General features: G+C 49.2%; 1 protein-coding gene across 10 annotated transcripts in view; it reads right to left on the bottom strand.

The window, feature by feature from the left end:
• Positions 1 to 26,826, bottom strand: part of ANKRD26 (ankyrin repeat domain 26) — a 1,096,841-nt gene that overhangs the window by 105,624 nt on the left and 964,391 nt on the right. For all 10 annotated transcript variants that reach the window (XM_078674324.1, XM_078674330.1, XM_078674326.1 and 7 more), the window contains one exon: positions 26,356 to 26,590. In XM_078674324.1, the coding sequence (XP_078530450.1) occupies positions 26,356 to 26,590 (235 nt within the window). The remainder of the gene's footprint in view (positions 1 to 26,355; positions 26,591 to 26,826) is intronic.

Here is a 26,826-nt window from a genome sequence, read left to right as displayed (position 1 = left end):
AGTGAATTCATGATTAAGATTTCAAATATAAAATGAATCAAGTCGCTTGCCATGTTGCATACACCTTGATAGAAGTTAGAAATGCGATATTAAATAGAATGTTCTTGAGTTGAGGCGTATGGAGGGCGATGATTTTAATTATTACGCCAATTATTTATAGGCCGGATGTTTCACGAAGGCACCTTTGGATGATACCCATATGAAAACAATAAAATTGCGAAACCAGCGCGAGTAACTAGAAAATTGGCAGATCTTTATAAACACAACGGTGAGTGCACTTGCAGGTACAATATACTCAGTGGGGATGGGGGAGTTATACATATTTGCAGCCATACCCATTTATGATCCTTGTTTGATTATGCAGGACTGCCATTTAGGACCAAAGAGGTGGAGGAAGCTTTAATATCTGAAAATATAAACCCAGTATCCCCACACAGGGTAGGTCCGGATAGTTAATGGGACTAACAAACTGTCGGATTAATAGATTAGGAACCGCATAGTGGAAATTAATGTTGCTGTATAACATTTCCAAATAGAAATATATAGAGTTGGCGCCTGGAGCCCAAGTGAGCTCCGCCCACCACAAGTGGAGGACACTAATACGTCAGGTCCACCCTGGGAAAAATTCAGGTGGGTTGGATTGTGTTACAAATCCGAGTCATATGAATGTGAGATGGATGTGTGTAAAGTTGCAGACCCTGGTGGCCAATTATAAGAATAATGTATGATTTTTTTGTTTGAATTTGTTTATTGGGTTTTTACAATTTTGGTGGTTCTGAGACTCAATACATCAGTACATAAGACAAGTCAACAATGCCATATAAATTTGTAGCATGTAACTATACTTCAACAAAAAAGTTCTTAACATTCCGGCCTGCCCCAGCTAGTTAGCATATGCCCACGCTTACTCCAGAGGTTTACTAGGGAAGACCTAAATAACCCGGTTACAGTGGATTGTCGTTTGGGGAGTCTGCATGTCGATCTTATCACATTAGTGAGACTATCGGCTGTGCACATGCGGCTTGACGCTCATGGGACATAATTAACTCGTCCCCTTAGGGTGTGATGCCTGACATCAGCCTCCTTATCATTGTGGATGTATGTTCCCCATCAACGGCTGGTGTAACAGCCTGCCAGCCCAATCTTGCAAACAATTAACTATAGGGTTAAACTGGGGGAGAAAAGGGAAGGGAGGGAGGGGGAGGCTCCATTTCTCGGTGTCTACGGGTATGACGATATCCATGTTATCGTACCTGTAGTAGTGTGCGGAGGTGTGGGTGTGCCATAAGAATAATGTATGATGATGTTACTGTATCACTTGAAAATGTTTATGATTAGTTTTAACATTGAGGGTTCTGGTTGGGATCCAACTGGGGTTTTAATGATAAAGGGAACTTGTGATGTAGAAATCTTTCCTGTCTATGGGCTGTTAGCATTGAAATACACGGGTGGGCAGGGTCTCTCCCGAAGGTTATGAGAATATATAATGTACAGAAAAGATAAAGAGCATTTTTGATATGTTGTTTATGATTGTGTTACTTATATACATTTTTTTATATTTATAGGAATTATTACAAGAGAGACTGTAATATATACTTTGTCTTGAAGAAGGTGGTTGTAATAAGAATAATATCACCAAAACGCGTCGACGGATTTGTTCCCAGAAATTGGTTGTATCCAAGGAACGTGTGGGGGTCTAATAGAATATAGAGGGCTGTAGACTCCATCACACACAATTAGATGAATTCCATAGAAAACAACTTACTATTGATGTGATTAACTGTTTGCACTGAAAATGTTGCTGTCTCTCACAGTTTTTAGGGTGAAATATTGTTTTTAATGTCATTTTCAATGTGCCGGAAGTGTTTTTATCTGAAGAATTTGATATAGGGATTGATAACCTTTTTATGTATTTCTTTGCCACATTTCATATAAATGATAATTGACTAGTGGGGTATGGGTGTCTCTGATTGAGCGTGAATGAGCATGAGAGTATGAGATGATGCAATAGGGATTATTGTGTAACAAACAATTCACCCAAGAGAGCTGTTGTATTTGTTTACCTGTGGTACCCCCTCTCTTGGCAATTGGGGTCACTCCCTTTCTTTTGGAGCAAAAATTCCACTGCCATTAAATTGTACAATACCAGTTTCTTAACAATGCTTGGAAAGGGCAGGCATGTATTACGATGTGAAATATTAAAAGCAAGCCATCATTATTATTAGCAACACTTCTCAACACATTGCCAATAAGAGACCTAACCTAACAGCACGAGGAAAGTGTCCCCGACACCCCCAACCTTTTTTTATTTTAATTGGAAGAGACAACCAACAGTAAATAACAATGGATGATGAACCCATGTGTTTTAAAATAGAAACCTAGGAGGAAGTAACCACTTATGGGGCAAGGGGAATAAAAATACAATTCACCATTGATGAATAAGTTACTTACCGTCGGTAACGCCCTGTCAGGTAGATACAGGATTTAGTCGCAAATTCCTTACCTTTGAATTATCCGCAGGTGCCAGACTGAATCCGAAACATTTTCTACAGCAGTACATCGGCACGCTGGAAGAGGGCATAAAGTGACTCCGTAGCGGTGTCGGCCACTGAATGTAAGTCCATAAAAGCCCTCTCCGGACGTGCTCTTCTCTGACCACTTTCAGTGCTTATAGAAACTGCTAGAAAACAGTGTGCCCACAAAGAATTTTCTTTTAGTAAAATGATATATATATATATATATCAAATACAAAGTTGCCCTCAAAGAAGACGCGCTTCCCAGATAGGTTGTTGCTTCTTTAATGAGATTTAAAGCAAGACCAGCTGTCGGCAAATACCAGTTCAAATCGGTCTATCCTATTTCAGGCATCTCTGCCCTTGTTCACAAACCTAGAAAAAAGCAAACAACAATGTTGCAGTCCCTTCTTTTAAACTATTGGTGAAAGTTGTGCCCCAAATGCGTGTCATGTGACTGGTAGGTATTCTGGTAAAAGAAGTCCTGCAAAAATCTTGTATACCCTTGTGGGTTTGCCATTGCCCATTTTAACACCCGAATAATAATCCCAGTGAATTTGGTAAAAATGTTGTTACTTGAATTGTAGCATAAATTACGTCCCATTACAATCCCAAGCCATCATGGATCCGCTACTTCACGCAGTGGCGCATCTTCACGGCTGGACTAGCCGTTTAATACCAAACACAAAGTTGCCCTCAAAGAAGATGCGCTTCCCAGATAGGTTGTTGATATATATATATATATGAGGTGTTAAAAGAAGACCTACCACCATACCCCTTAGTGACCTTTAGAAAGGCTAGGTCCCTGGGAGACAAGCTGGTGCACAGCCACCTGGAAGCTCCTATCATGCAACCCAACACCCTTAGGGTAATGAGTGGCTTCTTTCCTTGTGGAAAATGCAAGGCGTGTGCCAACAGCCGTAGGGTGCTACATTATGACATCCCGGATGCTGGCAGAACCAACAAAATTCACAAGTTCATTGCGTGCAGTACTGTCTATGCAGTGTACTGTCTAATATATCCGTGCGGCCTACGCTACGTCGGAAGCACTATTAATCAGTTGAAGCTGAGTGTGCTGGAGCACCTAAGGGCAATCGATAGAGTAGATCTCTCGTACCCAGTGGCCCGGCATTTTGCGGAATATCACAACAAAGATAGAAGTAAACTGAGATTCTTTGGATTAGATCACGTTCCGCAAAACCCACGAGGAGGAGACAGACTTAGGAGGCTACGACGCCTCGAATCAAGATACATAATTGATCTGTCCACTAAGCATCCCAAAGGCATGAATGGTGGGGAGGAAATGACAGTACACCTTGGAAAATAGAGGGGTGATAAATAGGGATGAGGTTATAATCCGAATAGTAGAAGTGAGTAACAGCATTGCCTCTTCCTAACACCATCTGTTATGTGCAATTATCTGACTACCGTTATGAATTCGAATATGTGCCTTTTCCTTATATTATGATATATATATATGAGATCTGTGACAATAGTTTTAATTTCACGAAAGTTCTTTAAAAGTATCAATTTGGTTTTTCTGATGTTCCGATGGATTGAATATTGATTATGCGTTACTGCTTTTCAGGATCTATTTGCTAAATAAGTATGATGACATCTTTATAAAATTTAACATGTATGTAGGTAATCATGAACTGCCCCTCAGGTGGGCTGAATCTCACCACCCATCACAGGAGACCTGGTAGTTTCTGCCACCTAATGGCCATACCGCTATGTATAATGATTTGTTTGACATGTAATAACTTGAACATTTTTATTCTCTTCTGTAGTTCTGATTAACACACCATGTGTAGATAATGATTGTTTGGTATACATCTGTATAGGGACATTAGCCGATCCACGGCGTTATTGTTCAAAGCCCAACGTTTTCCGTCTTGTAAATATCAGGATTTACGCTGACATTATGTATTATCCTTTACTAATGGAAACATGTTTAAAGATGGCGCCCATGTCGGCGTCTGTGGGGCTAGTCCCTTGTTGGTGTTCACCTCAATCTACCTGGTGTGTATTTAAATCGGAATCTTTAGGTTTTGGTAACAACACTGACGAAGGCTATCGCCGAAACGTTTGTTTGCTGTCACAATAAATCGCTGTGATCCTGTACCTGCCGGAGTGCTGTTTCCTTCCATATTCGAGAGGGATTTTCTGAGCGATATATATATATATATATATATATATATATATACACACACACACACCGAAACGACCTCCTTTGTGCAAAGAAATTCAAGGACACAACGGGGATTCTGTAGAAGCCTTTATTCACTGGTTGAATTAGCATAATGCATTTCGACTTGCGTCTTCTTCAGATGCTGCTGATAACGCGCTGCTGCCCCCTCCCTCCTTTAAATATCCTCTAGCACTCCCATTGGCGGGAGAACAGCTGATCTTGCTGCCGTAACGGGTCTGAAGTTTAATGGACAACTACAAGTCCCATCATGCAATGTTCAAGTAAGTACTGCAGTCAGGATCCGGTAAAACTGCTGTGCGTGCTGATTGCTGCCTCGCAAAAGGGGGGGGTCATCTGGTAGCGGTTAAAAGCGAACTATACGTGTTGCAGGCTCCCTCAGGTCCCCAATGTCCAGCTCTGTACTAAGAACACACCGGGCCTGAGACAAGCTGTAATCATGCCCGCCTCCCCGTGTAATCACAGGCTGCCAGATAGCAGCGGCCTCTGATCTGGTCCGTTCAAGAGGCGGTGCTGGTCGTATCAATCCCTTGATAAAAGTCCGAATTGCCAGCAAACACCAGGACTACTTGATGGACGGGTCCCTGTATGTATGTATGTATGTATGTATACATTCACTGAAAAAACTATAGGTTTCAGGGACGTTATAGTTAGTTGGACATTCTTCTCGTACAAAATCATAGAAATTCCCCAGTTGTAGTTAGTTCAGCTAACTATAACTCGCGCACCCGCAATGCACTGCTGATGACGTCACATATTACATCAGTAATGACATGGTCAGTGACATCACTGATGACGTCTTAAATTACATCACTGATGACATCATTAACCCTGGGCGGGCGTAGTGGGCCTAGTGGGGCTCCGCGGAGCTACGCGGAGTGGGCGAGAAGCTACGCCCACTCCCGCACTCCGCGTAGCCCCACTACGCACCTCCCTCCCGCTCTCCCCTACATACATTATTTAAGCAACTACCCTGAATAAAACAATTTGAAAGCACTTACCTTGTCCGGGGCTCGTCCGGGGCTCCCTCTTTGAATAGCGTCCTTTCCTGGATACCAATGCGCATGCGCGGGCGGCCGCGCATGCGCATTTGTTTCCAGGAAAGGACGCTATTCAAAGAGGGAGCCCCGGACGAGCCCCGGACAAGGTAAGTGCTTTAAAATTGTTTTATTCAGGGTAGTTGCTTAAATAATGTATCTAGGGGAGGGCGGGAGGGAGGCGGGTGGCGGCCGACTAGGCTACGCACACGGAGTGGGCGTAGTGTTGCCGGCTACGCTGTCTACGCAAAATGCGTAGAAGGCAACACTACGCCTACTCCGTGGGCGTAGCCGAATCGGATGCCCAGGGTTAGACATCATCCAGTGACAGAGGGTTTCTTTAAAGTGTAAATATTTATTATATATATATACGCCAAGGTGTATTGAAGAATGAGTGGGTGTCTGGATGGAGGATTTAGTAGATGCGTGCCTGACTGTTTAAGTGAGTGATTACATGTGTCTTACTGAATGCATGGGTTAGTGGCTAAACTGTGTGAATGTCTGTATCAGTCTGTCTGTTGTCGTATAAGCTGCTGCATGGGTTGCTTAGTAGCTACTTGAGTATCTATATGGGTTATCAATTTGGTTGCCTGAGTATTTGTATGGGTGCCTGAGTGTGTGTGTGTGTGTGTGGGTGGAAGGTGTGCGACTGTGCATAGATGTTTGAGTGGTTGATTCACTGTGTGTATGGGTTCAAGAGTGCATGTGGAAACAGCTGTATGGGTGGGTGGGTTGTGTGTATGGGTGTGTTGGTGAGTGAATGGATGTCTCATTGGTACATGTCCAAGAAACAACATATGTAAAAGGCAGTGTATGTGAGAGTTGAAGTATATAAATGACTATACGTGAGAGTCAGTGATTGTGTGAGAGTGGCTGTATGGATAGGTGTGTACTTGTATGAGTGATTGTATAAGAGAGTAAGTATGTGTTTGTTTCTGTTTGAATAAGTGATGTGGTGTGTGTATAACTGTATAGGTCACTAAATGGAAGTGTGATTGATTCTTTGCATGACTGACTACGTGTGTGAGTAACTCTGGATGAGTGGTGGTATGTGAGTGCATGTATAGGTGTATGAGTGCTTATGATAGTGTTGTATTGATCAGTGACTGCATGTATGTGTTACTGTATTGGTGAATGAGTGGATGTGTGTGTAGACCTAGGAATCAGTGAGTACGTATGTAGTAACTGGTATTGTTGTGTCAATGGTTTCGAAAATGGTCGTCTGTATTTTACAGTGGGTGTATCAAAGGGTATATTAGAGTGTGAAGAGGTGCATCAGATTTTCACGTGGATGTCATCAGTGATGTCATTTGAGATGTCATCAGTGATGTCACTGACCATGTCATGAATGATGTACTATGTGACGTCAACAGCAGTGCATTGCGAGTGCACAAGTTATAGTTAGCAGAACTAACTATAAAAGGGGAATTGCTCCAGTTTTGTATGAGAAGAATGTCCAACTAACTATAACGTCCCTGAAACCTATGGTTTTTTCAGTGAATTTCTAAGTTTTGTTAATGCTAATTTCTAACTATAACTTGCCTGAAACCTATGGTTTTTTCAGTGAATTTCAAAGGTTTTTTAAATGCTAATTTCTAACTATAACGAGCCTGAAACCTAAGGTTTTTTCAGTGAATTTTAAAGGTTTTCAAATGATAATTTCTAATTATAATGTTCATTAGACCTATGTTTTTTTGTGATTTTAAATTAGCATCCCATTCTCAACCTGGTGAAAACTGCCGATATTGCCAGTTTTCCAGCGATAGCTTCCGCAAAAAAAAAAAATCGCCACAAATTAGAGTGACAAGTAACGCTAATGATATGCAGAGTAGGCGTTCCCGTGCAAAAAATAACACGAAAACACCACTCCCGATATTTTCAACGACCAGCTAAATCTGCGATACGATCCAAAAACAGGCGAAAAGCCGCATTAGCAGTAAGAAATTAACATCTGCCTTTTACTGGTGTAAAGCAGGACTACCTACAGTATGAAAGGGAGCCCAGCCCAGAGCCACATCTGAAGACTAACACGTCATAGAGCTACTGATCATACAGCTCCGGCACCCAAGAAGGTCACAACACCCACCGCCACCACCCCCAGGACCTCCCCTGGACAACCTCCCCCCTACCACTGAGGCAGCGCAGTAGAGCGGTCCTTCCCAAAACAGCCTGGCCCCTCAGCCACACAATAGCTGAATGTTAGGAGATGTGGCAACCAAGTGTGTGAAGGACGCAAGTCACCCATTAATAACAATGCACACAATGCCAAGTGTAGCAGTGATGTGCTGGACAGACCTCACTATGCAGAGCACAGACCTCTCCATGTGTACATATACTGCTGGTGCTTGTAGTGTTGTGGACATTGGATGCATCATGTTACCTCAGACAGTGAGGAAGATCTCGGTCATGAAGCTGTTTTGTCACCCCCGGTCAGCGGAAGCGGAGTGGGCTGGTTCAATGTACGCCAAACCAGCGTAGGAGTGTGAATAAATAGACCAGGGCTATAGGTGTGGTTCACTTCTGGGAAGGCCAATGTGTCTGCTACAGCGGAGGCCTTCACCCTGTTGTAATTTGGCAGCGATTAGGTTAGCATTAGCAGAAGCCATCCTGTATATAGATTCTTTCTTGTCCGTTTTGTGGAATCCATTTTGTATTTCTGGCAGCCATCTTGTTTGCCATGTGCTACCACGTGCATGCCATGCGCTCTGTCCTACCTTGCTGTTGTCTGCCCCTGAAATCTGCCTAGAGACAGGTTATATTTAGCCTCTTCTGCTTCGCACATGCTCAGTTGAGCTTGCAGCGGTCTTTGCAGCTGTCCCTAGTCTGTAACTGTCAGGATGTGTTCACCAGAATTAGCAACTGTTAGCTCCTCCCTCTTGTTGACTGTGCATTTTCTGTATGACCTTATATGTACCTAAAACTTTCTTCTTGTACTTGTACCGCCTTCTTTTGAGCCCCTTTGTGGGTATAAAAGGACCAAGATCCTTCCATTCAGTGTGCTACTTCATACATTACCGAAGGGTGTTGTGTGAATGTAATTCCATCTCATGAGGTTTAATAAATCTTGTATTTTCTAATCCAGTTTCTGTGCCAACTTCTATTCTATAGTCTTAGGACTCTGTGCAGAGAAAGGCAAACCCCTAGCACTGGAAGGCCTTGCTGAGTCCCACTACTACAACCCTGCCTCGAGACCACCGCCATGACCGCCGGCCTCCTCGACACAGGCCCTCTGCGAACCCAGCAGCACAGCAACACAGAGTTATGTCTGTACAGACTACTGCCTTCAATATACACTGCGGACAGGAGGGCTCACAATTCAGATCGAGTCGCGATTGCAGATGACGCAGTCCAGTAGGCAACAGACATTGCTCCCAGTGCGGGCCGCCCGGACCACGCATCATCGCAGGCTGCGCACACGCGGAGTGCTTCAGGCGCCACTAACTTAGTGCATCACAAGTCATCGCCACGTAGCCTTATTAAGGCAGAATTCATTAGACAAAAGACATTGTTCCCAGTGCTGCCCACCTGGACCACGCATCATCGCAGGCTGCGCACACGCGGAGTGCTTCAGGTGCCACTTACTCAGCGCACCACAAGTCATCGCCACGTAGCCTTATTAAGGCAGAATCCATTAGACAAAAGACTTTGCTACCAGTGCGGCCCGCCCGGTCCATGCATCATCGCAGGCTCCGCACACGCTGCTTGCTTCAGGTGCCACTAACTGTGCAGCTCAACTCAACGCCACGTGGCTGTGGGCACTTGCTGACTGCTGCTTCCGGCCTACACTGCGGTCATCAGGGCTCACAATTAAATTTGGGCCTTGATTCATTAATTGCAGAGTCCAGTAGGCAACTAAGTATAACGTCCCTAAAACCTACATAATATCCTTTTAGTATCCTTGCTTCAAGAACTTGTTTTATATCAGTTATAGTTTTAGTACAATTACCAAATTCATCTTGCAAGTCCAAAGGAACACTGAATGGCAGTCTACACTGCATACAGCAGAGCTCACAGTTCAAATTCAGTTTTTTTTTAAATATTTTTTTTTATTTTAACAGTAAGACAAGAGCAGGCAATACAGATATCAGGTGTTTCGCAGTAAAATACAGAACAGGGCCAGGCGGGGGAAATATACAAACAATAATCACTGTAAGAAGTAAAAGGCCCATCACGGGTACACATAACGGAAATAGGAAATAAGAAATAAGCAATCTATTAAGCAGCCAAAGCAATCCCACCCGCGTGACTTCGTCCACAATGTTACAGGATAATTAAGCCAGCGAAGACACCTGGACAATAAAGGATTCGTGAAAAATAAACAGCCCATCTCTCGTAGAAGGAAAAAGAAAAGACAAAAGGGGCCATAGAACAAAAGAAGACAAAATAAAAAACCCCACCCCTAACCCCCCACCCTGCACCCCTGCAATGGCTACGGCCTAACCCCACTAGCAGCGTGCCTGTCGCCCAAGAACTACCCTAAAGGAAGGGAAAAGAGAAAGCAGAGGAGGAGAAAGCAAACACACTCCCGGTCTCCCGTACCCCCGCCAACAGCGACCACCCCGAGACATGGTAAAATCAATATTTAGCAATTATACAAACCAGTCAGGGGAGGATAAACAACAACCACCCAATTCTCGTCACAATATAGGCACAACCCCGGCATCGCTAAAAGCTATTTTATCGGAACCCAGCGATAAAGTTCAGCCCTGGCCAGTACGGTCCGTCATAAGAGTCTTTGCCACTCGAGCCGCCATTTTGAAGGAAAAGGCAAAGCGTCCACAAAAGTTCTTGTCAGCACAGGAGGATCGAATACAGGATAAAAGTTCACGTCTCGAACGAGGAAAGGTGTCCAAAAACAGCGAGTATCCCAAACCATCACCAAGGAACTCGTAGCCACATGGAAGACCGTCTATAGATGCGTTAGGCGGCAGCAGGGTCAGGCAAGAGACGCTAGCGAGAAGCACGGGCTGGCTTGTCGGTAATAGGGGACCGTCAAGGTTCATGAACCTCGACCTTTGATGTGCAATGCACCGCTGGTACCATCTCTAGCTGGAAACCAATCGAGGTGTCGTCCTCAGGTTCCAGGATACCGTCCACTTTCACCATCAGTGTCCGGAACACAGCGACTGTGTGCGAATGGAGCGCCCCAATGGCGGCCACAACGGCCTGCAGCGATGGCGCGCCTTCCGTCCGCTCCATTCCCTCTCAATAGGCGACAGAGCCGGACTTGAACCCCAGGGGCCGGCTGCTCCGGAGTCGCAGGCCACGCAAATCTGATATCAAGTAATGGGCGCTCCTCGTCTTACAGAACACACCTTCGCCGTCAGAGAGGGCCCCAGCCCGTCGACCCCGGGAGGGTAGCAAGGTCTCCGGGCACCGGACCCCCACCACAGCAGCCGGCGTGGCACGCTGGTGTGTCCTCGGTGTAGATCGTTCAAAGGATCGTCACAAAAAGTCAACAATTCAGGCACTCTTCGGGAGACCGGGCTCAGTCCAGGTCTCACGGCCGATGTTGTTCAACTCTGACCCGGATAGTCTAAAAATCGAGGCCCCGGCTTCCACACGTTGTTAGGCCGAGAATGGAAACACGGCGTATCTTCGTCAGCCGATGAGGTAGAAATCTCGGGATTGCACCTTTAGAAGCAGTAGACCTTCATAAACAAGGAAATCAGGTGTAAGGTCAGGATTGAAGACAGGATAATCGAGCTGCTGGCGGAGGTCAGCGGAGCCGGGAGCTTACGCGGCCATCTTGATTCGTAGCGTAGCTCCTCCTCAAATTCAGTTTTGATATATTAATTGCAGAGTGAACTTTACTCTAGGTACTCGGATTTTGTCAAGAGGAAGTGACAAAAAGCATTCCTCGATGTCTGTGCTGACTACTTCCTTCGATCTACCCTGCGACAGAAGGGCTCACAATTCAGATCAAGTCGCGATTGCAGATGGCACAGCACTAGGCAGACATTGCTCCCAGTGCGGCCCTCCCAGACCACGCCTCATCGCTGGCCGCGCACACGCTGAGTGCTTCAGGTACCACTAACTCAGTGCACCACAAGTCACCACCACGTGGCCTTACTGAAGCAGAATTCATTAGCCAAAAGACATTGCTCCCAGTGCGGCCCGCCTGGACCACTCATCATCGCCACGTGACTGTTGGCCCTTGCTGACAGCTGCCTCCGGCCTACACTGCGGTTAGCAGGGCTGACAGTTCAGATAGAGTTGCGATTGCAGATGACGCAGGAGGTCGGCCATCGTCTGGAGGTGGGAGACTACTGCCTGGGGCGAGCCCGCCTTCAACCAATCATTGAGATAGGGGAAGACCGAAACCCCTGATCTGCGCAGATGAGCTGCGACCACCGCCATCACTTTCGTGAACACTCGAGGGGCGCTGGTAAGGCCAAAGGGGAGCATGGTAAACTGAAAGTGCTCATGGCCTACCGTGAACCGCAGGTAACGCCGGTGGGCCGGCAGGACGGGGATGTTAAAATAAGCATCCTGCAAGTCCAATGCTACCATTCAGTCTCCAGGGTCGAGGGCAGACTGGACCTGACCCAAGGTCAACATTTTTAACTTCTCTTTCCGGAGGAAGTGGTTGACGTTCCTGAGATCCAAGATAGGATGCAGGCCCTTGTCCTGCTTTGGCACCAGAAAATAGTGGGAATAGCAACCATGACCTACCTCTAGGGCAGGAATTTGTTTGATGGCGCCCTTGGCCAAGAGAGCCATAACTTCCTTTTGGAGAAGGGCCTGATGATCCCCCGACATTCGATTGTACTGAGGTGGCATGGCTGGGGGGATAGTCTCGAAGGGGAGGGAGTAGCCCCTTTGGACTATCTGCAAAACCCACCTGTCTGATGTGATGGTACGCCAGTGGGGGAGATGATGGCAAATTCTGCCACTCACTGGTGTGTGTGATAGGCCTGAAATATCGGACTAGGAGGGTTTGGATGCTGCTGCAGAGGGGGCGGTGGTGGACTGGCCCGTCTGCTGGCCCCCAGAACCACAGCGGTGGTTCCCATGTCCCCGGCCATGCTGGGGCTGAACTGCTTATGCCGGTCTTGAAGGAACATGGTGGGACACCCCTTCCGTAGCCACGAAAGCGGCAAAAAGCAGATAATGCAGGGCGTTTGGTGGAGAGGCCCAAGGACTTGGCCGTAGCCCAAGAGTCCTTGAAACGCTCCAGTTCACTGTCTGCCTTGTCGCCCAAGAGGTGACGGCTATCAAAAGGCATGTCTATCAGGGTGTTTTGGAGATCCCCAAAGAAACCAGTCGACCTCAGCCAGGCGTAGCGTTGAAGGGCTACAGACGTTGAAATTTTCCTACCCAGCGAGTCGACAGTGTCCAGTCCACAGCAGATTTTAAACTTTGCAGCGTCTCTCCCCTCGGTAACTGCACGGGACAGTACGGACCAGGCATCCTCCGGGCACTGAGGCAGCACTTGCACCACCATATCCTACACAGAGTGGGAATAATGGCCCAACAGACATGCTGTGTTTATCGACCGCTGTCCCAAGCTGGAGGAAGAAAACATCTTCCCAAGTTGGTCCAGCTTTTTGGATTCCCTATCAGGTGGAGCCTTGGGGAAGGTGCCTTTAGATGTAGAGGCTTGGACCACCAAGCTCTCAGTGGTGGGGTGTTGGGAGAGGAGAGTGGGGTCGCCCGGCCGTGGCGTCCGGCAATAATCCTATCCACAGGAGCCCCTGTGTTGGGCCTGGACCAGGTACCCAAAAAGAGGTCTGTTAGGGCTTCATTGAACAGCAGCAAGGGCTCCGAAGAGCTCGCTGCCGGCTGACGCACCTCGGTCAGGAGGTTAGTCCTGATTGCCACCGTAGGTAGATCGAGGTGGAGAGCCTCGGACGCCCTACGCAACACCACTGCATATGACACTCCCTCCTCTGTAGCCACGGTAGGAGGAGACAACATGCCAAGGTCTGGGGAGGTATCCAGACTACTGGAATCCCCCAGTTCCTCTCTCCAGCCCGGAACAAACTCCAACTGGTCTGTTAAAGGGTCACCAGACCCCTCCAAGTCTTCCTCACCCTCCTCTGGCTGCCAATCTGGCTGAAAAGGGCTAGGGTGGAACACAGGAAAAAAGTACCATCGGTGCCGGATCCGGCATAGGTCGATGCCAGTCCGGCTCTGTGTCCACATCGGGCGGAAGCTGGTGGCGACGCAGGCTAGGGGACCAGCCAGCGTCAGTTGCGGACATGGTGCCAGTGGAAGCGGCGCTGGTGGAGGTGTAACGAAGTTGACCGGCGCTGAAACCTGTTCCAGGCCTGGATCCAAGGGGGCCCTGCGGTGCCGAAGCAGCTGGGGACGGAAGACCTAGGGAGCCCAGCCGAGTCCACTGGACCTGAAGGCGTGCCGGCTGAGTCTGGCTGCCCATGGCATGCATCACTTCATAAAATTGACGAAGCTGGGCAGGGGCCGCTCCTGGACCTGGGAAGGGAGGAATGGCCGGAGTCGACCCTGTAGGCTCCGCACGCGGAGCTGTGGGAGGTGCACCTCCCACACCCTTTGTGGCGTCAGCCGGCGGACGAGGGGAAGTCGAAGAGCGACGATGCTTCTTCGACTTCTTCTTATGCTTCGACTTACCTGACCCCGAGTGAAAAGACTTGGAAGAGAAGTGATGATGACTCTGCGATTGGTCCTTCGACCTCCCACGCCACCAGGACCTTGAGCGACGCAGAGCCGACTACTGGTCCTCGAGGACCTTTCGGGACAGCTCCCGGAAAGACTTCGGGCCACGGTTCGGCAGTCGGAACACGACTTGGGGTCATGGTCGCGCTCCAGGCAGTAGAGGCACACGGTGCGGGTCCGTCACTGACATCAGTCGGGTAAAGGAACCGCATGTCTTGAAGCTGGGCATCCCTTGTGCATCAGGAGTCAATAGACTAAAAAAACGAAGTCAACAAAAAGTCGCAAAAAAGTCAGTCAAAAAGTGACTGGAGGTACCGCTCTCTCCAGATCTGCGATTGCTGGAGTGGAAAAAGAAAGAACTGATGTCAGCGTGCAAGGGCTGCGTCTATGTAGCTACCGCGACGTCATCCTGGCGATCACGTTGCAGACGACAAATGCGGAGTCAACAGACGCCACCTTCCGACGCGCAGGGCTACTGCTGACGCAAAAATCTTCGGATCCAGTCTGACGCCTGGGGGTAATTCTAAGGTAAGGAATCCATAACTAACTGTTTCTTTCAGATGCAGAAAGCGAAGGACACGCAATCAATTAGACTGGCTTGTGTGCTCCATAGATATGGCAGGAAAGGAATTGGTACCTGCTAGCGCCCTAAAGGATAGTAAATCCTTCAGGAAGGCAATAAACAATAACTACTTTAAGGGGCCCCATCATGAGCCGTCAACCGAGGTCCATATTGCAGAGTAGGCCTGGGTAAATAATTTCTCAGCCGTATATATAAAGACCACTCGCTGATTAGAATAGACTAAGTGGCATACAATAGCCCTTGGAACCCAGAGACCATTTAAAACTCAATCCAGGCAAAACTGAACTAGTTGTGACTGACTTGCATATAGCCATGTCTGAACTGGGGTGGCAGAGTGGGCTAAAGAACGGTGATGGATCAAACCCAGATCTTTTGACTGGATGTGAGTGTTTGATTGGTTCAGATGCTCCGTCCATCACCACCCCCTTTTGTACAACTCAATCTACCTAGGCATGCCACACTTCTTAATCAAGCGGCTACAGATGGGCCAGAACCAAGCAGCGAGACTGATCCACCAGCAACCCAGATGGCAATCGTCCAGACCTCTTTTGAATGAACTCCACTGGCTCCCTATACCCCAACGAACTGCCTTTAAGACGGGATGTCTAATTATTAAATATTTATACGGTCGGAGCCCCAAATTCATTAACAGCCTCTTTCTAGGTACACTCCCTCTCACAACCTCCGTTCAGCACATCTCCAGCTACTGACCACCCCTGCCTTCAAGCTAAAATGACAGGGAGAGTGCAGGTTTGCATCCCTGGTCCCACGACTGTAGAATAACTTTCCTCTGGAGATTCGGTCATGTACTGATCTTCTGAGTTTTTGGAAAATGCTTAAAACTTGGTTGTTCGTGCAGGTTCACGAAAAACACTCTCCACTAGTTCCGGCAAGTTCTAAAGTTAGCCCCATGAAACCTCTGGGTTTACCTGCGCTGTAGAAATTTTTGTTAACATAACATATGGCAGAGATACCTCACAGTATCCTCTCCAACCTGTGACCCTGGCTAAGGTCGTAAGAGCCCTAGATGACAGGGTCAAAGGGAAGGCCCCTGGTCCAGACTGGACACCTTTAGACATGTTCAGGGATCAGCAAGAACTCTGGGCTCTGCTACTCACAAATGTTTACAATGCTACCATTGCGGTTGGTCCCCCCCCCCTTCATGGAAGCTTCTATCATCATTCCGATCCATAAAAAATGTGACAAATCCCAACCCCAAAATGATCTGCCGATATCACTGTTGGATGCCACGCAAAGGTTATGGGGTGCTTTCTGCTCATTAGACTGGGCAGTAGCAAATACCATAATGATGGATACTCAATTTGGTTTCAAAAAGGGCTTGAGTACAGTCCATCAATGACTGAACCTAAGTATCATAATAGCAAAGTACCCATTGGCAAAAAAGGGGGCACTATATCATGCGTCTCAGTCAAAAGGCTGTCAAAAATCATAGAAGATCTGAGGATTGAGGCAGGAATCATCAACTATATAAGGCAACTGTACATGGACGTAAACATCTGTGTGCGCTTTGGAAGGGAGGGTGAATGCTCTGTGAGTTTTAACATCAAAGGAGGGGTCAGGCAGGGTTCCGTTTAAGCCCCTTTCCTATTCTCGCTCTACACAAATCGGGTAGTCATCCCTAAGTTTATCTACCAAGGACACAGTGATGCTTGGTTTGTGCCCCCTCCCAATTCTACTTTATTCAGACAACACTGTATTAATTGCAAGAACTGGGAGGGGGCTACAGGGCCTTATAGACAATTACATCCCTTTTATGGTGGACCTGGATCTGAAAGTAAATGGCTCCAAAACCAGGATAAAAACCTGTTTTCCATACAGGACATAATTTGAGTGACTTACCCACCTTCTACTATTTATGGATACTCTTTGATAACAAGATCTCGTGGTCCCCTGGTGGTAACTAACAATGTGCGCAAATGGAGAAATCCATCAATGGGATATCCATATTTACAACGCAAATGGGTTCCAAAGCAATAGGGGAACTCCTCACCATATATGCAAGTACAACAGTGGCACAGGGGTCTGGGCAATGGTTAATATCCAGAGCATCCAAAGAGTTGAGGATTCATTTTTTAAACGTAAAACGTACCCTTTCCCTCCGCACCAGTTGTTTGAACTGCTTAGCCCAAGCTGAACTGGGAACCCCGTAAATCTCAGACAGATTAAAAAGGGTCCAGATATTGCTTTGGCATACAATTTGGTTGCGTGAAGAAACAGGATTGAATAAATACATTTTCAGTGATGTAATGACCTTAGACTATGCAATGGAAATCCCGATTGAGATACGTTCTGCAAACTATTAGATAAAGAAAAGTTGAAACATTACCCTCAGAACAATGCCATGGGAAGGCGAGGCAGTAAAACCATCTGTAGTAGATTCTAATAGAATGGCTCCCAGGAAAGCTTGAAACCATATCTGACCCTGGTAGGCAATGACCAGCAAAGGTTCATCTTGACCCGATTTAGGGCAAATATGCTGCCGCTGATGGTAGGGTTTTCAAATAATTGTCACTCCTTGTCAGGGTTAGTGTTGTGCCCGTGTGACAGTGTGTCACTCACAACCAAATTGCACATCATACTTTTTGGTACATTTTATGAAATCCCTAGGAAGAGATATATTTTACCTGTATTTAAAATAAGTGTAGATGGTGCAGACCAGCACTTTTACTTTTACAACAATTACATACCCCATATGTCTGCTGCATAATGTCTTCTTCTTATGGCAGGTACAGAAAATAAGGAAAAGCCTGCGGGGAGAATATCCGAAACCAAAGTACCTCCTAGGGTAACTGTTGTACTTTAAATGAGTTATTCGCATAGATGAAATGGGTATCTCTTTTAATCAGTCATTTTCTTTTCATTGTTTGAAACTGAATTGTACATATGAAGAGCTATTTTTTATATTTCTGTTTTTTTAAATCTAGTTTGTAGTATACTTTTATGTTACTGAAAAGTATTGCATAAAGGTATCATTGACTGACAGATAGTACAGCAAGTGTGCTTGTTATTCTTTAAATTTGATCAAATACAAGCTCTCTGGTGAATTTACTGGAGAAATTCCACAAAGGGAAGCTACACTGCACTTTTTTTTTGATAATCAAGTTTATTGGTATTTTGAGAACAGATTACAAAAAATTATGGCAGCACAGTCAGACATGGTAAAAAGATGAATTACATTAGGAAGAAGGATGACAGACACGTACACCACTTTGGGATTGAGTAGAGCACCTGCAGGCAAACATTCTTTTACAGGACGTGTTCGTGTCCCTCAAGGCACCAAGTTGAACCACTTGCCCCATATCTTTCCAAAAAGCTCGGGACAGCCCTGGCCCTCAAAGAGGGGCTCCTCCTGAGTTCCGCACCAATCCACACCCCATCTCCATTTCCGCATAGTAGGTGGCATGGCCTGAGACCAAAGCGCAGATATGTCGCGTTTCCCCACCGCCACAGCCGATCCGAGAAAGCGTTTATCAGTACGGGTACCATTGAGGCCTTCGAACACTCCCAGGATCAGGCGTAACGGGTCGTGGGGAACCTCCCAACCCAAGGTCTGTGCGAGCTCTAGCTCTACCCCCGCCCAGAATGGTGCAAGAACGGGGCATTGCCATGTCACGTGGTAGAAGTCTGCAGGAGCGTGGTTACATTGCGTGCAGGAAGGGGACGGCCGCATACCAGCACTGTAGAGGTGCGCAGCAGTGAGGTATGCCGTGTGGAGGTAATAGACTTGGTCTAGACGCAGCTTGGAGGATTTCGTCAGGGTCTTGGGAGCCATAAGGGCATCCCTCCAATACGCGTCCTCCTGGGGGCCCAGCCACCCCTCCCAGCGGGCACGCAGCAGGTCCAGGGAAGCAGGCCATTGTTCAGCAAGGAGTGGTAAATCCGCGACACCCCCCCTCTGCCTAGGTTCCCCATCATCACTTGGGCCTCCAGGGGACTGAATTCTGGGAGACATGTGGGAGATGAAATGTGTGTTCGGAGGGCATGCCGTAGCTGTAAGTACTTGTAAAATAGGGAGGAGTGGAGGGAGTGGCGGTGCTGTAAGTCAGCAAAAGATCGAATGTGGTCTCCTACCCAGACGTCCCCCAGCAACGAATTCCCGATGAGGTCCCATCGGCGGAAGTTCTTAAGTGACGAGACCTCCTCCAGCCAAACACCACTCCACAGAGGTGTCTGTCTGGTGAGCTTCCGATCCCAATTCGTGTAGCGTAAGGCTGAGTGCCAGGCCATAAGTATCGTTCGAGTGATTGGGGGGAGGTCCCGTGGCACGGGGGTCCCATAAAGGAAGGCTTTGAGCTGTGGGAAATCCATTGACCGGAGTTCCACCCGGTACGCTGGGTCGGACCAGCCGCCGGCGAACCAGTCATGGATCACAATGAGCTTTGCAGCCAGGTAGTATAGGTGGAGATTGGTTACCCCCATACCCCCATCATCGGGAGGTTTGCTGCGGTGCGCCAAAGACAATCGTGACCTCCTGCCACCCCACAGGAACTGGGTAAGGGCACTGTCTACTTCTCTGAACCAACCACCTGGGAGATGAAGGGTGATATTTTGTAAAATGTATAAAAAATGGGGTAGGACCATCATTTAAAAAGAGCGCTCCTGCCAAGGGTCATTGAGGGGGAGGGATTGCCATTTCTTGAGGTTCACCTTGGCCTTAGTGAACAGGGGCGTGATGTTCAGGGCCCATTCGAGGTCTGGAAGGAGGGCGACCCACACCCCCAAGTACTTAAACGATTGCCTGTGCAGGGGGATGGTCGTCTGCCAATCGAAGCACGTCCTGGATGGATGCAAGGGAACCAATGTGGACTTAGCCGGGTTGAGCCAGAGGCCAGAGACCCGTTCGAAGGCTAGGAGGGCGTCCAAGCATCTCGGACCTGAGCTCTCTGGGTCCGCCTGGAAGAGGAGGACGTCGTCAGCATACAAGGCGATCTTATCGATCTGGTATGGGTTCCAAGCCCAGCCTCGTATGAAGGGAGGCCAGAGGCTCCATTGCTAAGGCAAAAAAAAAGCGGCGATAGCGGACAGCCCTGACGAGTGCCTCTCCGAATGGGAAACTTCTCCGAGAGCATGCCATTAATAAGAACCCTTGCAGTGGGGTTGGAGTATAGGGCCTGGATAAGGCGCCGAAACAGGGAGCCGAAACCCATCCTCTCCAACACATCCCCAAGGTAGTTCCAGTCCACTGTATCGAATGCTTTTTCGAAATCAACGAAAAGCAGAGCGAGATACGGGGTGAGGTGGTAACGGTGTGCCTGGGCAAGGTAGAGATGATGGACGCAGTGCCGGGTGCCCCGGGCAGGCATAAAGCCACACTGATCCGGGTGAACCAAATCTTGTAAGTGTGGGCAGATTTGCTGGGCCAAGGGAGTGGCAACATCTTTTACCTCAGTGTTTATGAGGGAAATGGGGCGGTAGTCCGCACAGGCACGGGAGGGCGGCTGCGTCTATGGAAGGACCACTATCGTGGCCACGTCAGTCTCCGTGGGAAGGACCCCATGTCTACTACATGTTTGAACAGCTCCATTAAATGCGGGACCAGTGTGTCACTGTAAGTCGCGTAGTATTCTTGGGGGTAACTGTCGGTCCCTAGCGTTTTACCTGAGCGCAACAGTATAAAGGCCCTGAGTATCTCCTCCTGGGTGAGGGGAAGATCAAGCATCTCCGAGACCGTTTGGGAGAGGCAGGGCAGATGAGTCCCAGTTTCAGATAGCAAGTCAGCCAGGCTGGTCCTGGGAGGTTGAGCCACATAAAGGGCAGCATAATAGCCCGCGAAAGTTCGGGCGATAGCATGGGAGGCAGCGTGGTGAGCCCCGGTCTCGTCACAGATCTCAGGGATAATGCGTTTGGCTTTGGGGTAAGACACTAAATTGTGAAGTAATTTACTGTTTCTATCAACCCAGCCATACACGCGTGCCACAGAGGAGCGCCAGAGCATTTTAGCGGCCTCCATTGAGATCTGGCAGATCTCTTCTCGGATAAGTTTAAGCCGACGCTTGGAGCCATTGCTGCGCGCCCGCCAGGGCCCCCTCCAACTGTGCCGCCTGGGCCTCCAGCTGTATGAGTTGAGCGGTCTGCTCTGCGCGCTTCACGTAAACCATACCTCTAGCCACCCCACGCATGGTGGCCTTGCCGGCCTCCCATTACGTCCCAGAGGAAGAGACCGAGCCCGTATTTGTTGAAAAATAATGCCTCAGATCCTGCCAGAGGGACTCCAAAAATTCAGGGTCTTTCAGCAACCAGGCGTTCATCCGCCATGCCATACGGGTACCATTAGGGGGATTCCCAAGACGGAGGGAGACGGGGTAATGATAGGAGATGCCTCTGGGCAAGATAGAGGGCCCGGACATCAATTGACAGTCTGGGGCAGGTAGTAGAAGCAGATCAATGCGAGAGTGGGACTGGTGGGCCGCCGATGTATAAGTATATTGTTTTCTGCAGGCATTCCAAACCCTCCAAGCATCGCAAAGACCCATAGCAGAGGACCAGTCAGACAGGCGCTTAGCAGAGGCAAGGCGGGCTGCTGAATGAGCACCTGTTGTGTTGTTTGAGGGTTGCAGAACGGCGTTGAAATCTCCCCCGACGACAGTCAGACCGTGAGTAAAAGGAGGTGACCACGAGTGTGAGACGTCAAAGGGCAGAGGCCATGTTGGCGGCGGGAATGTAAGTGCACAGGAGGTTAACTGGATCTCCCTTGATCTTACCCATCAGGGCCACGTACCGGCCCTGCGTATCCGTCTCGGCCTGCACCAGGGTAAAGGGAAGGCCCCTCTGGAGCAGTATGGCAACCCCCCAGGAACCCCGCGCAAAACCTGAATGCCATACCCTGTCAAACCTATACCGGGCAAGGGAATTGAATTGGGTGCCCATAAGGCGTTTTTCTTGTAGGAACAAGACATCTGGCGTATGTCGCTGTGCGCTACGAAGGAGCAGGCGTTTTATGCGGTCTTAGAGACCATTGATGTTCCACGAGAGGATGTGGAGGGGTCTATGTAAGGTGGGCGTCATTGGGGTGGGAAGTGTGCGGAAGAGGCAATGCAAGCGTAGGGAATTAGTGTTTCCTGGCCAGTGTCTTTGGGTAAAGGTTGTGCATTTTGGTGACTCATGTCGTCGCCCATGGCATACATGCCTGAGTTGCTACCAAGAAAAACAAGAAACAGCGGCCAGTAGGAGGCTAAAAACGACAAACAATCGGGAGACAACGGTCTACCCACCCTCTCTCACCCCCAACTCCCCCACCCTACACTTCTGAAGACGAAGCATCTGTTGCCCTGAAAAGGAAAACATTCAAAACAACAACCCACTGGTGAGTCTAACTGCTAAGCTAAAACGGTTAGCTAAACATGAACGTGGCAGAGAAGGATCCCCATCCATATAGCCGGATAAGAGATTTGTCAACAGCTGCAATTACATTTAAGCTAATATGCACCAAGAAGTACATTTAAGTTCAGGAGTTGGAATAGGAAACAGTTCACCGAGCCGTGGTTACAGTGAAGATGGATTGCACCTACTATAGAGGTTGGCAAACATTCGTAAGTGCAGGTGCCATATTGGGAACAAAGTGGAAAGTTCGTATTTGGGCCGCAGTTCAAGCTCCCCCATCATCTCCGGATCTATGAAGCACAGGGCTCCTAGACAGGTCTGAGTCAGAGAGGGAGGGGCGCAAGGCCCAGGAGGGCTCCGGGACACGGCTCAAATTAATCAGAGAGTTCGTAGGGCTAGGAGTGGCGGACCTCTGTGTTGAAGCATGTGAGGGAGGGCGCAGAGACGGTGCACCCAGAGAGCAAGATGCCTCCCCCCGACGGTCGTTTATCTTTCGTGACCTAGTCTGCCGTCTTTGGGGTTTAGGTAGGGTTGGATGGGGCTGTGAGGGGGTGGGGGGATGGGGCCGCCGGGTCGGGGAGAGGGTCAGCCGATTCAGGAGGGGCCGGTCTTCCGTGAGCCAGGTCCATGCCGCCTGAGGGGTATCGAAGAATAATGTCTTGTCTTGAAAGACCACCCTGAGCCGGGCCGGGAAGAGAAGACCGCATCTAAGACCCAGGTTGCGGTGGTTCTGCTTGACCTCATCATAGGTTCGACACTGTGCCTGAACCTCCCTGGTGTAATCCGGGAAGACAATGATTTTGCTGTTTCGGAACATCAGAGGACCCTGGCCCCTAGCTGCCCTGAGGATGGCGTCTCTATCCCGGAAATTGAGAACCCTCAGGATGATGGGTCTGGCAGGAGCCCCAGGTGGAGGCTTGGGGGCCAGGGAGCGATGTACCCGCTCAACGGTGCACTAGGGGGAAAGGGACTTCTTGGATATCCATGAACGCACCCAGTCCTCCACGAACTTGCCCGCGTGACCTTTCTCCGTTCCTTCGGGAAAGCCAATGAGGTGCAGATTGTTCTTTCTCGACATGTTTTCGGCATCCTCCGGCCACCAGTGGAGTTCCGAGGTCTGGGTCTGGAGGCGGACCACCTGTGTTTTAAGCTGGCCAATGTCGTCCTCTGCTGTGGAATTGCGTGATTCTGCCTCTGTGAGTCGTGCCATGGCGTTTCGCAGGTCTTGGTGGATAAGAGCCACATCCACCCTCACCTCGCCAATCTTGGTCACGACGGACGCCTGCGAAGCGCCTATCGCCTGAAGGATGGTGGAGAGATCATCCCCGGTGGGAGCAGGGGCCTTGGAAGCCCCACCTCCAGGATCCTGGTCTGTCGTGGTGAATCATCCATTGTGGTTTGGGCTGGAGGGGCAGGGTTCTGCTGGGTGCGATTCCTTCCCATCGCCACCAAGGAAAGATCCGGCCTCGGCTCGGGCAGGGGAGAACACAGCGGTCCTGGGGAGGGGGTCCCCGGTCACCCAGGCCATCAATACTCTGGTCCACCCCCTCAAGCCCACCGTGAGGAGGAAGATGGCTTCAACGCCTCAGGGCCGGTGTTGGCTAAGCGTGGAGCACTCGAGTGGAAGGCTGCTGGGCCGGGCAGTCAGTATTTACAGCGACAAGTCCGCCACTCGGTCCCCCCGTCCAGCAGAGATGGCCTCCCACCCAGTTGGGTAGCTTGAAGCGGATAGGGGTTAGAGAGGGGCCAAGTTCTGTCGTGGGTCTGCCGCCGCCACCGGTCAGCCATAATACGGGGCCCTCAACTGCCCCCAGGGAGGGAACCCCCTAACGAGGGGTATGGCGGTGTGAAAGGTGAAGAGTAGGCAGCAAGGGATCGACTATAGCCCCCTGCGCCGCCACCCGACTTGGGGGCCGGTCCACGCTCCCCACCCAGCGGTAAACCAGCGGCAGGGGCGACAGAGGGTTCTCACTCGTCCCCAGGCCCAGTCGCCAGCAATAGGGAAGCTGTTGTGTCCTCGGAGGGTTAGGTGGAGGGATGGATAATGTCCAAAGCAGCCCGCCATCAGGAGGCCCGTGGCTGACAATGAGGATGATCCTGATGAGCAGGCCCAGAACTGTGGGTGGGAGTCAGGAGAACAATGAAGGTTGGGGGGGTGGGGACTACCAGGCCGCCCCTTCGCCCTGTCACCCAACACGTTGGCCGGTCCCCCACCCCAGGCCCCTCTCACCGGTACAGCACCGCCACTACGCCCGCCAGTCTCAATGGTCCCCGGGGCAGGCTGCCGCAGCTCTCACGTCGGCACTGGCTAGCGGGGAGGGCCGGGGCTCAGGACGCCCAGGCCCGTGGCCGACAGTGAGTGTTGTCTTAGGAACCGTGGGGAGAAGTCAGGAGAGCAATAAAGGTTTGGGGAGGCGGGGGAACCAGGCCGCCTCCCGCCCTGCCAGCCAAGATGGCCGGTCTCAGGACGTCCAGGCCCAGGCAGGGCCACGCGCCCGGAACAGCTGCAGAGGGCCCACCGCTCCCCAGGCGGCCCTAAGAGGACCCAGACGCGGCGCCCACCAGGTCCAGAGGGCGTACACCACCAGCTTTCCGAGAGAGACAGTCACAAGGGGGGGAGACACACGTGGGGGGGCCCCGAAGACAGCCCCGGCCCCCGCACCGCTGCCCGACCACAGCGGCCGAGGTCCAAGGCGCTCCGCAGCAACCCCGGGGGCGGGGCAAGGAGATCAAGTGCGCAGCTCGGTCTAGTTCCTTCCCACTGAGCCCCCCCTGTGGCGTCAGCAGCCGGCGCGGCCGCGGGGCCTCTGCGCTGAGGGCTCACCTCTGGTCTGCTGTAGATGTAAGTGAAGGAGCCCCAGAAACTGCCCTTGTCTTACTGCAGGCGGGGGACCGGGCCACCCAGGATGTCCTCAGGCCCGGATCAGAGCTGCCGCGGGTCCGCCATTTCGTGGCGCTGAGGCCGCCGACTGAAGAAGAGCCTCCCCGGGCCGCCAGAGCCCCGATCCGCCCAGGAAAGGGACAGGAGCTGAGCCTGTGCCCTTAGGAGGCACCTCAGGCAACCAGGAGATGTGAGTGGCGGCCGTTGGCGGTTGATGCTAGGTGGATGACGGATGGGGGTCTCGGAGCACTCTTAGAGTGCGTCCATCTTAACGCCTCAGGCCAGGCCCACAGATTGCACTTTTAAGTAACAAAGTAATGACCTATTTAATACGACAACATCTAATGTGCAAATCTACTGCACAACCTGGTGATTCTAAAGCACTAGCCCCAACCAGCAGAAAAGATGATACTGCACAGCATAAGGTTCAATGAGACTTTTCTGGATAGTGGCATTGTCGAGCCTGCTTTTATGAGAGGCTGAGGAGCACTTGACTCTTATAGCATGGTTAACAACAGATGGGACGCTCCTTATACTTATGCACAGCAATGAGGTCACTCACTTAGCCAAGAGTCATCTTTTCTTTCAGTAGTAACCAGACAGAGGTGGGCAATGCTTTTGGGCTTAAACCACCAATCGTCCCATTAGATACTAATTCTATTTTGTAACATCAGCACATTTTAGTTGCTCCTATGCTGCTGAAATAATAATGATTACTCTTGTTAATCTACAAGTTCTTATGTAGTTTGACTATTATAACCAAATAAAGTAAAAATTACACGAGAGCAGTGAAAACCTAATAACCCTTAATGTACACATAATTTACAACATCTGACCCAAAATTACTAATGGCAGCACTGCTTGGCTTTAGCTGACTGGAAGCAAGAATGGCTGAGGTAGTTATCTGATTTTTAGTTCTTTGTGCTCCAGTATGAGGATCAGATTTAGGCATCAAGTTCATAAGATTGAAACTTCACCTTGTAGCTTGTTCCAGATTATAAATTATAAGGAAGAACTTGTATTCCTAGAATTCATGTAATAGGGCCAGAGTCTGGCTCTGCCACAAACATTGAAATATAACTTTGGTTTTTACATTGTCATGTACAAGAGACTTTAAATACAAAGAAATGTTGCCTGTACACAGCATTACTGACCTTTGCAAGATATGCCTCCACTCTGTTTGAAGATAATCCATTAACCCCAGGACCGTAGAAGTTGCCAGGGAGACCAATGCTTCTATTTAATGTTAAATTAGTACCAAACGGATTTGAATCCATGAAGGGGTTTGCAGGAAGGCTTCCATTTACAAAACTGTTTGCAAGTAATGACTTGCTCCTTTGTCGTTCATTAAGTAGCTTGGCGTTGGCTTCTGCTAGCCTTTCATTGGCTCTGTGGAGATAAAAAGTTTATGATTAGATATTTTCAGAACACAAAAATCTTTATACAGTTCACCTTACATAACTGGTTAAATGAACAAGTTACATACCTTCATTAACGCCATTCCTGTCAGAGACTCTGGCATGCTGCAGTCTCTTCCAGGCTCTGGACGGTATCTAAAAGACTTTCATTGCTACTCCCTCGCGCGCTGGTAGGTTGCATCGTGCAGCTCCATGTCAGAACCGTCA

This window comes from Lissotriton helveticus, chromosome 1_1, assembly GCF_964261635.1.
Source record: "Lissotriton helveticus chromosome 1_1, aLisHel1.1, whole genome shotgun sequence".
Taxonomy (NCBI): domain Eukaryota; kingdom Metazoa; phylum Chordata; class Amphibia; order Caudata; family Salamandridae; genus Lissotriton; species Lissotriton helveticus.
Note: the sequence above shows the minus strand (reverse complement) of the source record. Positions and strands in the feature narration are given on the sequence as shown.